Source organism: Erythranthe guttata, chromosome 6, assembly GCF_056151865.1.
Source record: "Erythranthe guttata isolate IM_541 chromosome 6, IM_541, whole genome shotgun sequence".
NCBI classification, from domain to species: domain Eukaryota; kingdom Viridiplantae; phylum Streptophyta; class Magnoliopsida; order Lamiales; family Phrymaceae; genus Erythranthe; species Erythranthe guttata.
In genome coordinates this window covers 3,361,046-3,372,299 of record NC_142538.1, presented here as the reverse complement: position 1 = coordinate 3,372,299, position 11,254 = coordinate 3,361,046, and the positions used below count along the sequence as shown (strand labels likewise).

At 38.0% G+C, this 11,254-nt stretch overlaps 4 protein-coding genes across 21 annotated transcripts; 1 reads left to right on the top strand and 3 right to left on the bottom strand.

Annotated features, from left to right (window-relative positions):
- Window positions 1-13: 13 nt before the first annotated feature.
- LOC105977911 (uncharacterized) lies at window positions 14-3,487 on the bottom strand. 17 transcript variants are annotated; one of them, XR_016031710.1, is made up of 9 exons: window positions 3,060-3,464; window positions 2,157-2,333; window positions 1,902-2,051; window positions 1,656-1,757; window positions 1,497-1,567; window positions 1,318-1,385; window positions 977-1,032; window positions 789-837; window positions 14-454 (listed from the first exon to the last, which is right to left on the bottom strand). XR_016031710.1 is itself a non-coding variant. In XM_088819484.1 (8 exons), exons 1-7 carry the CDS (start codon window positions 3,246-3,248, stop codon window positions 1,000-1,002), a joined length of 804 nt encoding a protein of 267 aa, XP_088675610.1. In that variant the 5' UTR covers window positions 3,249-3,398; the 3' UTR covers window positions 314-454; window positions 977-999. The 17 variants fall into 17 exon arrangements, 4 of the variants coding, with proteins under 4 accessions (XP_012858762.2, XP_088675610.1, XP_088675612.1 ...); XR_016031709.1 differs by having other exon boundaries at window positions 959-1,032; window positions 3,060-3,461; XR_001174598.2 differs by having other exon boundaries at window positions 959-1,046; window positions 3,060-3,460.
- A 502-nt stretch (window positions 3,488-3,989) lies between these two features.
- LOC105977463 (ras-related protein Rab2BV) lies at window positions 3,990-5,364 on the bottom strand. 2 transcript variants are annotated; one of them, XM_088819472.1, is made up of 3 exons: window positions 5,158-5,364; window positions 4,843-5,027; window positions 3,990-4,769 (listed from the first exon to the last, which is right to left on the bottom strand). In XM_088819472.1, the coding sequence occupies exons 2-3, from the start codon at window positions 5,005-5,007 to the stop codon at window positions 4,284-4,286; spliced, it is 651 nt and encodes a 216-aa protein (XP_088675598.1). In that variant the 5' UTR covers window positions 5,008-5,027; window positions 5,158-5,364; the 3' UTR covers window positions 3,990-4,283. The 2 variants fall into 2 exon arrangements, with proteins under 2 accessions (XP_088675598.1, XP_012858223.1); XM_013002769.2 differs by having other exon boundaries at window positions 4,843-5,034; window positions 5,158-5,360.
- An 850-nt stretch (window positions 5,365-6,214) lies between these two features.
- On the top strand, window positions 6,215-9,155 carry LOC105977447 (cucumisin-like). Its single transcript, XM_088819470.1, has 9 exons — window positions 6,215-6,344; window positions 6,466-6,560; window positions 6,662-6,905; window positions 6,989-7,502; window positions 7,601-7,704; window positions 7,783-8,001; window positions 8,087-8,198; window positions 8,282-8,500; window positions 8,589-9,155. Exons 1-9 carry the CDS (start codon window positions 6,271-6,273, stop codon window positions 9,111-9,113), a joined length of 2,106 nt encoding a protein of 701 aa, XP_088675596.1. The 5' UTR covers window positions 6,215-6,270; the 3' UTR covers window positions 9,114-9,155.
- A 140-nt stretch (window positions 9,156-9,295) lies between these two features.
- On the bottom strand, window positions 9,296-10,776 carry LOC105977558 (uncharacterized). Its single transcript, XM_088819473.1, has 2 exons — window positions 10,362-10,776; window positions 9,296-9,502 (listed from the first exon to the last, which is right to left on the bottom strand). Exons 1-2 carry the CDS (start codon window positions 10,711-10,713, stop codon window positions 9,486-9,488), a joined length of 369 nt encoding a protein of 122 aa, XP_088675599.1. The 5' UTR covers window positions 10,714-10,776; the 3' UTR covers window positions 9,296-9,485.
- Window positions 10,777-11,254: the final 478 nt, after the last annotated feature.

Below are 11,254 nucleotides of genomic sequence, written 5' to 3'. Positions count from 1 at the left end.
GAAAGCAATCATCTTTAAACTTAATTAATATATGGGCATTGTAAAAAATGTTTTTTTTGATACACTTTTAACTGTACTATAATGGTGTTCTTTTCTCTCCATCTATACAACAATCGCGTAAAATCTAACAGCACCGTATCATAAATAAGATCAAGAAACACTGAACATACCGACTTTTTTTTTTTTTTTTTTTGGTCTTGTAGTAGTCCGTGTGGTCAACTTTAAGGAATAGTGGAGAGAACTTGCTTCAGTTTTTCGTATGTCATGAAGACAATACCCACGCTCGGTACAACCTTGTAATATTCTGGCAGAATTCCTCTGTATAAACGACGCCAGCCTTCAGTTCTGATTATATGTCTGAATGTACCGAAAACACCTGTTTTATAGACACGAGCTCTACCGCCAGCTCCTTCCAACTGCATTCTCCGCCTCACAAGATCCAAAGGATATGCCACTGCAGATATATATAAATATTAGATCTCAAAATAGATATCGTAGTTTTTTTAAACACTTGCAAATACCATTAGTCATGATGGTCTTCAGTAAAGGCGAAAAAAAAAAGTAGCACATAAAACTGAAAATGGTACGACAAACATTTAAAAATACAGACCACTTTTTCTGGTTTTTATTATCCTACTTCTCACTAAGATATTATTTCGATCCTCCTAGTGTCTGCGGATATTATTTTTCTCTCTTCGTTTTGTTCTGGGAGTGATAAGTGAAATGAAAATTATCACAGGTTAGTCATAATGCATCACTACAACCTTATGTATGCGACTGAAGCATACCTCAAAGAGGAAACCTCTCACATTTTGGTAACTGCAAAAGTTGGCTCACCTGAAATTAGCCACCTTATTATAGTGGAGCCAACCAATATATATCCTCGTAAAAAAGACATATATAAGCTTATTTGTTGAAAAAACAATCGAACAGAAACATACTTTTTTCAACTTCTTACAAATTATTCTCATATTACCAGATTAACATGTCTGGACCAAGCTAATAGAAGCCTGCATCCTCAATTTTGCATCTCTGCATAAAAAAATCTGCAGGCATTCAGATCCTTTATTATATTTTATTCATAGATACTATGTTTCACTTTCCAGCCTGGCATGTTTGGAAATGGTTAAGAAGAAATGATTAAGACAAAGAGCAAACATAAAAGAACAGGAACCAATTCGATATTTACTACTCTTTTTTTGTCAACTACCATGCATGTAAAAAGCACATAGAAAATCACTTTCGATGAACTCATATGTGGGCAAAAGAAAAAAAAGGGCCCGTATTTCTTCTGCCTGATTTGACGATATGACTCACCTGTTGAAGATGCAATTCCTGAAAGACTCCCACATGCAAGGCTGACCAAAATAGTTGAATCTTCAGGCCTGAAGTCAAAAAATTAAACGAACGTAAGCTACTGTCTTTTGAGAGAACCCATTGATGGAATTTCAGTTCATAATAATATTTCAAAGTCCAATAACAAGATGCACTCTGACCTATGAAAATGCCAATAAGATCTCGTAGTGTCGTATACTGAAAAGCTAATTGCCAAATTTGGGCCAACACCCTGCATTTGCCCAGTGTGAACAGTAAGAAAACAAACGGAAGTTCAGAATAATCCAACATATGGAAATTAATGGAAGGGGAAATCACACCAACAAAGTTGCACCAAGTCCTTTGTAAAGACCAAAGACACCTTCTTCCTTGCTAATGGTGCTTAAGGCATGCCATATCCCTCTGTAATAGGCTACATTTGTCTGCATAGACATAAAAGTTTCGATCACATTATTAAGAGAATAATCCACCAAGAACCCTAAATAAGTATACGGGAATCAAAATAAGTAACACAAGAGCGTATATGCAATATCACAATTAGCATCAAAAGTATCTATTTTATTTACCTGTGCTGCAAGGCGTGTTCTTACAAGATCTAAGGGGTACGTAAGAGAAGCGGCAGTTATTCCAGCCAAACCGCCACCGACAAGGCGGATGCAAAGGTCTGCACCGATATTTTCGCCTGGATTTTCAACTCCAAAACTATCTTGCAACATCTGCGGGAGAAATGCAATGAATTTAGTCAATGAAAACAGAAACATTTTTGAAACGTGAAAAAGTTGCACAAAGTAATAGTTCTTTTACAGAACAATTGTACCAACATTCTTGTAGCGTTCAAATGCATAAAAGCTAATGGAAGAATAAGGAAGACGATGGGCTATCGTAACCAAATTCCCCTTCCAAAATGCTCTCACTCCTTCTTCTCTAACAATTCTCGACGCTTCGCGCCAGATACTAGCCTTTTCTAAGCTAGAAGCATCGGCATGCATGCCCTGAATCTGAATAAAATAACGCAACGTTCCAAGTGAACGACGTCAGCAAACAGAAGTATATATGGCTACAAAGTAATATAATGTTATACCATATAACTGACAATTGAAGAACATATCTGAACCATTAGTACTGCATCTATCTTCATAATTAGCCAATCCTCTTTGATATACAGTAATATAGTGCAGAAACTTAACACTTTGAAATAAATCAAGTATCTTAAAACGTGCTGAACCGATGCTATTTCCTGAAGCCATCGAGTATGTTTTAGAATCGAACAGTCATTCATATTTGTTTCTCAATGTCTTAATGTCAAACAACACAGGATCCAAAATTGATAAACACTTGCTTCTCGACGTCTCTACGCCAAACAACTTGGTACAGTAAGCTATTTATTTAACACGTGGCATACTGGTGCTTCTTTAAAAGCATCATCAAATAAAATTGTTAACAGCATGAAGCTGATGACTTCTTGAATGAGAGAATTGGGGATTGACGCTGTTTTAATTCTGATTTACAGCTACAATTGAAATCTGGGAATAACTTCAAATTGAAGTTTAATCACGCAATAAACCCTATCAAACACCATTAAATCAACTGAGTAATACTGATACGACACTCAATTCAAACCCCCCACCCACTCTCACACACAGAGAGAATTAGGGTTTTATTTTCCTCTGTTCGACATCTTAAACAAAAGTAGGAAGTTGAAAAGGGGGGTGAATCGAGAAAACCTGAAATAGAATTGTGAGGCGGGCGAGGGGAGCCGTACAAGTCTTACTAACGGCTCCCGCTACTCCACCGGCGAGAAGCTGCGACACGGTGTCGATATGCCTCTGCCTCCGCGGCTCCACCACCACCGACGGCGTCGTATTCAACCCCCCTCCTTCCACCACCACTCCGACCCTCGCTTCCGTCTGCATTTCACCACCGCCCCCCTTTTTTTTTACCACAAAAGGTAAAGTACTCAGAGGCTGAAATTCGTCAGAAAATCTAAAAAACAGAAAAAAGAAAAAGCAAATCCGTGACTGGTTTATCTGATCGGTAGTTTGTGTAAGAAAAGAGCTCGTGGTTTTGTTGAGGTTTGCTGTTGGCGTATTCAAAACGTAGATATGTTCAATTCAGACGTGCCAAACGACGACGTTTCTCAATTACCACGTTCACCTTATTGTAATCGTCAATTTCATATTTAACCGACTTTTCAACTCTTTCCTTTTCTTTTTTAATCTTTTTTTTTTTTTTTTTTTTTTTTTTTTTTTTTTTTTTTTATCTTAGTAATAAAAATATAATAATTTTGAAATCAACGGTGAGATGGGAATGGTTCCTTATGTTAACAAATTCTCGGTGTTAAAGTAAAGTTCATACTTGACTATTATATTCGGTCAACGAGGTTTGAATTTTGGAGAAAGGTTTTTATTCTTGTTATATCTTCTTCTGTAATTTAGGAAAGATACTTTTAAATTCGAAATCAGATCCTAAATGAAGTTGGAAATTTTGAAATATTTTAAGCAGCAACACCATTAATTTAGGTGGAATTTGCAATTTTTTTTTTGAAAAATGTAATAATTAAATAAGCAATTATTCCAAATTTCACTTATATATCACCAATTTTTATGTTTACAAAGGTGTAATTTATAACTACCAATTTAATAACAAGATAACAATTCAGAAATATATATTATAGGAAGAGATGTAAATATACATAATTCATTAGCCAACGAACAAAATAAAAAAAAAAAACATCAAAACGAACATCCAAGCCGAAAATTAATTATATATATAAAGATTTTGAGCGGGCAAAAAGAATAGCTAATATGTTCTACAACATGAAACAAAAATTTACAACTCAACATACATATTTTAATGAACAGTAAAATTTAAAAAAAAAAAAAAAAAAAAAAAAAACCTCAATGAATTAATTAATTTCTTTCTAATTGAAATAATTATGAATAATGTAATTAATTCGAGCAGCAGGTAGTTTTCTTGTTGAAGTTGGTGGAGTGATCTCCAACCTTGATGGTGGTGCCTTGGCCGGGGACGGGGGCGATGGCCTCCTGCGCCGCGAGCGCCTTCCGGCTAATGATCTGATATATATCCAACAAAATCGTCTGAAACGCCTTCTCGACGTTGAGCGCCTCGAGGGCCGACGTCTCGAGAAACGAGAGCCCTTCCTTCTCGGCGAACAGCTGCGCGTCCCTCTCCGCCACCACCCGGAGGTGGTTGAGATCCGTCTTATTCCCGGCCAGCATTATCACGATGTTCGAGTCCGCGTGGTCCCTCAGCTCCCTCAGCCACCGCTGCACGTTCTCGAACGTCTGCCGCTTAGTGATGTCGTACACCACCAGCGCCCCCACCGCCCCCCGGTAGTAGGCGCTTGTTATCGCCCTGTACCGCTCTTGCCCCGCCGTGTCCCAGATCTGTGCCTTAACCGTCTTACCTTCCACCTATATTATAATAATAATTTTTAATTTTTTTTTTAAATAAATAAACAATTTGAGAAATTAATGAATTAATTACCTGAAGTGTCCTCGTAGCAAATTCGACACCGATGGTGGATTTGGACTCCAAACAAAACTCGTTGCGAGTGAATCTGGACAGAATGTTCGATTTACCGACGCCGGAGTCTCCGATTAGGACAATCTTGAACAAGTAATCGTACTCGTGATCCACTTTATACGCCATTGATCGATTGATTCTTCCCTCTGCAGACTAATTGCAATTAAACCTAAATTAATAACAATAATAATAATAATAATAATCGAGCGAAATGATAATTTTTTTTCTTGCTTGACGATCAAAATGCATGCATGACTAAGAGGAAAAAGTACTTACCACTAATCAACCAATCTTTGTGTGGTTAATCATGGCCAATTTAGGAAAAAAAAGAAGAATAAAAGAAGGTTCTTGGTTTGTCAATGAGAGAGAGAGAGAAGAGAGAGAAACAAAATCTAATCTAACAATAAAAAAAATAAAAGAGAAGAAATAAAATGGTGGATTGTGAACAAGAAGAAGAAGAAGAACAGAATAACCGAAATAACAGGAATTTAAATGGTTATTGGTCGTGGGTTGTTTATTTGTTGACCATGGTACCTATATATGGTAACGCCCTCGTAACTCGTGTCACCCTTACGTGATTGTAAGAACAAATTAACAATCTTTGTAAGTAAAAATTTATTATTAATTAGATATTATAATTGTGCTTACTAGAGCACTAGCGCACCTAAATTGTTCAAACACGACAATGGAACATGTGCGCGTGAAAAGACATAATTTATTTGAATTAATTTAAAAAATAACAATAAATTCGGAAATCCACCATAAAATAATTTAAAAATAAACTTATTGGACCAACAATTTATTATGTGAAAAGTTTAATTCCAACTTTCACGGACTTATTTATAATTTAAGAAAAAATCAAATCCTATTAAAATTAGTAAATCTAATTAAAATAACAAATGTCTTTTCCATTTGTTTCTATTGAGGAATTCGGACAAAGTTTCCAGCTGCTAATTAACATTGATACCAATGGTTTACTTTCCGGCCGCTTTTGGACATTTTCATTCGTAGGCGGGTTTAACAACAATTTATCTCAGTTTTTTAAGCCTTAACCGCGTAAATTAAGTACTATAATCTTCTCCGATCCCTTTATAAATTCATCTTATAATTTGTTTGCATGAAAAAACACACCAACATACAATTAATAATTAGAGCTAAAAAACTCACTCATTTTTCAATAATGGAGACTAGCAAAATTTCTCCCTCGTGGCTTGTTCTTATTACCGTTTTATTTTCTTTGGTTATCGTCAGCTGCAATGGAAGTAGCACCGATCAAAAGGCAAACATATATATTATGTTTTCATAAATATAGCAAATAAATGAAGTGGTTTTGGTGGTATATATACTAAGTATATTATATATGATCATTTACAGGTATACGTGGTTTACATGGGCGATCGCCCGAAAGGCGAGTTCTCTGCAACATCACAACACATGAGTATGCTACAAGCAACTCTCGGAAGGTTTGTTATACATACTAATCAAAAGTTATATATATGTGTGTGTGTGTGTGTATGTGTGCATTTCTCATGATTCTAATGTTAACTTCTCAACTTATACATATGTGATGGAATATTCGATCAGCCAAAGGGCGAAAGATTCTTTGCTTTGCAGCTACAAGAGAAGCTTCAACGGCTTTGTAGCAAAGCTCACCGAGGAAGAGAAAAACAAAATTGCTAGTAAGTGATTGATCAACTACATACCGTTTCATTTTATTTGCGTTTTGCTTTCTTTTTAGGTTTAATTCGATGACTTATATGATCTCTAATTAATTATTCAGGTCTCGATGGAGTGGTCTCGATTTTCCCTAGCACGAAAAAACAGCTTCACACAACAAGATCGTGGGACTTCATGGGCTTCCCTTTGAATGTCCACAGAGCTACAACCGAAAGCGACGTTGTCGTCGGAATGTTGGACACCGGCATTTGGCCCGAATCCGCTAGTTTCAACGATACGGGCTACGGCCCACCGCCTAGCAAATGGAAAGGCAGTTGCCAATCCTCGTCGAATTTCACTTGTAACAAGTAAGCTTGGTCGAGATTCAAGTCAGTGAAACTGATGCACACTACGAAAATAAAACTTTTTAAAAACGTTTTCAATCTTGCAGTAAAATCATCGGAGCAAAATACTATCACAGTGAAGGAAGTATAAGCGCACAGGATGTTGCTTCTCCTAGGGATACCGAAGGGCACGGGACCCACACGGCGTCCACAGCAGCCGGCGGCTCGGTGGCCGGTGCCAACTTGTACGGCCTTGCCGACGGAACGGCCCGTGGAGGAGTGCCTTCAGCCCGCATTGCGGTCTACAAGATCTGCTGGTCCGACGGATGCTCCGACGCGGATATTCTCGCTGCATTCGACGACGCAATCGCCGACGGCGTGGACGTAATTTCGCTCTCGGTCGGTGGGTTCGCTCCTTCTGACTACTTCGACGATCCAATCGCCATTGGTGCATTTCATTCCATGAAGAACGGAATACTCACATCGAACTCCGGCGGTAATTCGGGGCCCGATCTTGAGTCGATCGTCAACGTATCGCCGTGGTCGCTATCTGTTGCAGCAAGTACCATAGACAGGAAATTCCTAGCTAATGTGCAGTTGGGCAATAGCAAAACTTATGAGGTCATCATTTGATTACACTATTTATTTAGGATTTTATATTTTTTGTTTCGATAAATGTCGAAGCTAAGGAACTAATCTATTTTTGCGATTTTATCCAGGGAAGAGCAATAAACACATTTACATTGAAAAATGGGACTTATCCTTTAGTGTATGGAGGAAATGTGCCAAACACTACAGGAGGTTTTGATGGCTCCATATCAAGGTAAACTAAACTTATATTAGAAGCATATTTACAAGTGTTTATATAACGGAATCATCGATAAAAATAACAATAATGCAGGTATTGTTACGAGGGTTCGTTGGACGCGAAGTTAGTGAAGAATACCATTGTTTTGTGCGACGAAATCAACGATGGAGAGGCACCGGCGTTAGCCGGTGCAACGGGAACTATAATGCAGGGGGAAGTCTTCAACGATTTCGCCTTCTCTTTCCCCCTGCCAGCCTCTTACTTGGGATCAACTGATGGTGTCCAAGTTTACGATTATATCAACAAAACAAGGTACTTTTTTGATCGATTGACTCGACTCGACGAACAAATTTAGGAATTTTGATCAGTTGCTAATCATATTATATTGATCGTGCAGCAAACCAACAGCAACCATTTTCAAGAGTGTCGAAGCGAACGAGACATCGGCTCCGTTTGTCGTCTCGTTCTCTTCGAGAGGGCCGAATGCCATCACAAGGGAGATCCTAAAGGTATGAAGTTATGAATTCTATTTGTAATCATCTCCCATTTTCGGAATTACACGAATATTGATTCGTATTCTTCGTCGTCCTAGCCCGATCTTACTGCACCGGGAGTGGACATTCTTGCGGCATGGTCGGAGGGTACTACGGTAACTGGATTCCCCGAAGATCCGAGAGTCGTACCGTACAACATAATCTCGGGAACATCGATGTCTTGTCCCCATGTCTCTGGCGCAGCGGCTTACGTTAAATCGTTTAACCCTAATTGGTCTCCATCCGCCATCAAATCTGCTCTTATGACAACCGGTAATTAACCGATTGTCTTCAAACATGCTTAAGAAAGAATAAGGAATCTATATATATACATACAAGTTTTAAAGTTGTTTGAGTTTTTGTTCAGCTTCTCCAATGAGTGTGAAGACCAACACGGATGCCGAGTTCGCGTACGGGTCGGGCCAGATAAACCCGTTGAAGGCGAAATCGCCCGGTTTGGTGTACGACATAGCCGAATCCGACTACGTCAAATTCTTGTGCGGACAAGGCTACAGCAGCAAGAGCTTGCAGCTCGTCACCGGTGACAAAACCACGTGCACCGCCGCCAACAACGCCACCGTTTACGATCTCAACTACCCGTCCTTCTCTATCTCCACCGCCACCTCTGGCGGCTCCGTCACCCGCGTCTTCCACCGGACCGTCACGAACGTCGGATCTCCGAATTCGACTTACAAGGCGGTGGTGGTGGCCGCGGTGGGGCTGAGCATCCAGGTCCAGCCTAGCACCCTCTCGTTCAAATCGGTTCTCGAGAAGCAAAGTTTTGCCGTTACGGTTACCGCGACGGTTAGTGGTGCCGTTTTGTCGGGTTCGTTGGTGTGGGATGATGGGACCTACCAAGTGAGGAGCCCCATTGTTGCTCATGCTGCTTGATTGATTAGGTTTCAAGAATTTGAATATTTGGTTGTTGGTTGTTATTCTTTAGTGATTATTTTACGCCAAGATTGCATTTTTAATTTTTATCTTCCAAAATAATATTTGCGTGCACGTGATTGTCTATTAATTGCACGTGGTGTAATTTTTTTATGAAATTAAATGAACGTTGGAGAAGAAGATTATAGTTTTTTAAGACAGGGATTTATTAATACAGATCGTTCAACACTGATTATTTAAGCATACTGGGTAGCAAACACGCATGCATGCATGCATGCAGACTACGTTACATTACTTCTTTAAGCAAACGAACACTGTTATTATACTAATTACGAATAGCCCCATCGAGTTCTTGTACCTTCTCCAAGCATTTCAAGGCAATGTATAAGCTGCAAAAAACAGAGGCAAAAAAAAACGGAAATTAACTATATTTAGAACTATTAGGGTTATGAAGTTTTCATGCATACGTTAGGTCTAAGTCGTCTTTTTATATATTTTATTGTTTAAGTTAGAATTTTTGTCATATATATAAGTGAAGTCGTTGTATATGAGTACAACTGCCCGTTTTTTTTAAAGAAACGAACTCCATTCACCTTAGGCCACGTGTAATGTTTAATTTTTTTTTTTTGATAATTGTGTAATGTTTAATTCTTGTACCCAACTAAACGACAGAAATAATAGTTACCACTTACCACACAATACTGTCCTGTTATTTATTTTTATTTAATTTATTGCTATTATATTTTTTAGCTATAATTATTTTCGTTAATTGTTTTATGTTACCAACCTTAAATTATTTTACACTAAGCTTATATAGGATATAATAATAATTCATCAATTTAATATGAACATAACACTTGATGTGGAAATTGGAGGATTATAACGAAATTAACTCTTCTGAAAAAAAATCAAATAAAAATTAAAAACTAATTTCAATTTGATGCCACAATACTTCGATGAAAGGTAAAATTTTCGGATCAAAATCGGCATGCTTAAAAAATGCTATTGTTGTATTCAACTATAATATTAAATACATAATGTTTTTTGAGAAAAAAAAACTGAAAATTTGGAAAATCAAGAACTCGAATGATCTATTTCGATTCGGATCCAAAAAGGAAGTTAAAGAATGAAAAAAAATCTAAAATCGGAAAAATAAAATTTTTATTTCAAGAAAAATAAAAAATAAAAAAGATTAAAAACATAAACTATAAAATAGTTAAAGAGAGAAGGGTATAACGGTGAATTCACCTCCACACTTGTAGCCGACGGGCCTGTCGGTGAGGTTACAGCGCTTGGGAATGGTGACGGCGATTTCAGGTTTGACTCCGGCGGCCTTCGCCATATTGGACAGCAGAACGGCGCACAGGCATTTAGGGTTCTGTCCGATTTTCTTCACCTGAGCGCAGCAGCCGCCCGAGACGGCGGAGTTAGGGTCCTGCACGGCCGATGCGCACGGAATAAGCTTCATGGCTTCCATGTCGGGAGTCGAATTCGGACATTCTCCGGCGGCGTTCGCTCCATTCAACGTAAAGATACCTACGAGAACAAAGACGACAAAAACTATGCAAGAAAAACACTTCTTAAATGGTGCTGCTTCCATTATTAATCTCTGATATGTATTTAATTCTTGTTATTTTGTGATGCATGATGAAATCAATGAAGTGAGGGAGTTCTTTTTATAGTGATCTTCTTTTAGTGCTGAATTATTGTGCATGCCTGACTCGAAATGCATTAGGGTTTACAAAGTGGGTTGAGCACCTATTTTTATGGTCGACGTTAGATGCAGGTAAACTTGGTTATATTACACTGAGTGTATTTGAATCGTTGATTTGATTAGATAACTATCCAAGTACTCATATTAAATATTTGTGTACGTGTGTGTGTGATATATGTGTAGATTCAGGAGCGAACCCAAGGTATGTCTTGGGGGGCCCGCCCTGTAGGAATTTTTGTTTACCTATTTTCTGTTATTATTTTTTAATATTTTGTAATATTTATCTATTAGTTTATGCACTTTAACCTTAAAAGTTAAAATTTTATACCATTTAGCTCATAAAAATATTCTAGCCCCCCACCCAAAATCCCCTGCATCTGCCCCTATATAGATCTATAGTTAAAATCCACCCAATATAATTAACGAG

Coding starts and splice junctions, on each gene's coding strand:
- LOC105977447 (XM_088819470.1), top strand. CDS start 6,271: ATGGGCGATCGCCCGAAAGGCGAGTTCTCTGCAACATCACAACACATG. Junction 6,561..6,661: donor AGAGAAAAACAAAATTGCTA/GTAAGTGATTGA, acceptor TTAATTATTCAG/GTCTCGATGGAGTGGTCTCG. Junction 8,199..8,281: donor TCACAAGGGAGATCCTAAAG/GTATGAAGTTAT, acceptor TCGTCGTCCTAG/CCCGATCTTACTGCACCGGG.
- LOC105977911 (XM_013003308.2), bottom strand. CDS start 3,248: ATGCAGACGGAAGCGAGGGTCGGAGTGGTGGTGGAAGGAGGGGGGTTG. Junction 2,334..3,059: donor GCCTCACAATTCTATTTCAG/GTTTTCTCGATT, acceptor TATTTTATTCAG/ATTCAGGGCATGCATGCCGA. Junction 1,758..1,901: donor GAACACGCCTTGCAGCACAG/GTAAATAAAATA, acceptor ATGTCTATGCAG/ACAAATGTAGCCTATTACAG.
- LOC105977558 (XM_088819473.1), bottom strand. CDS start 10,713: ATGGAAGCAGCACCATTTAAGAAGTGTTTTTCTTGCATAGTTTTTGTC.
- LOC105977463 (XM_088819472.1), bottom strand. CDS start 5,007: ATGGCGTATAAAGTGGATCACGAGTACGATTACTTGTTCAAGATTGTC. Junction 4,770..4,842: donor TTGCTACGAGGACACTTCAG/GTAATTAATTCA, acceptor ATTATAATATAG/GTGGAAGGTAAGACGGTTAA.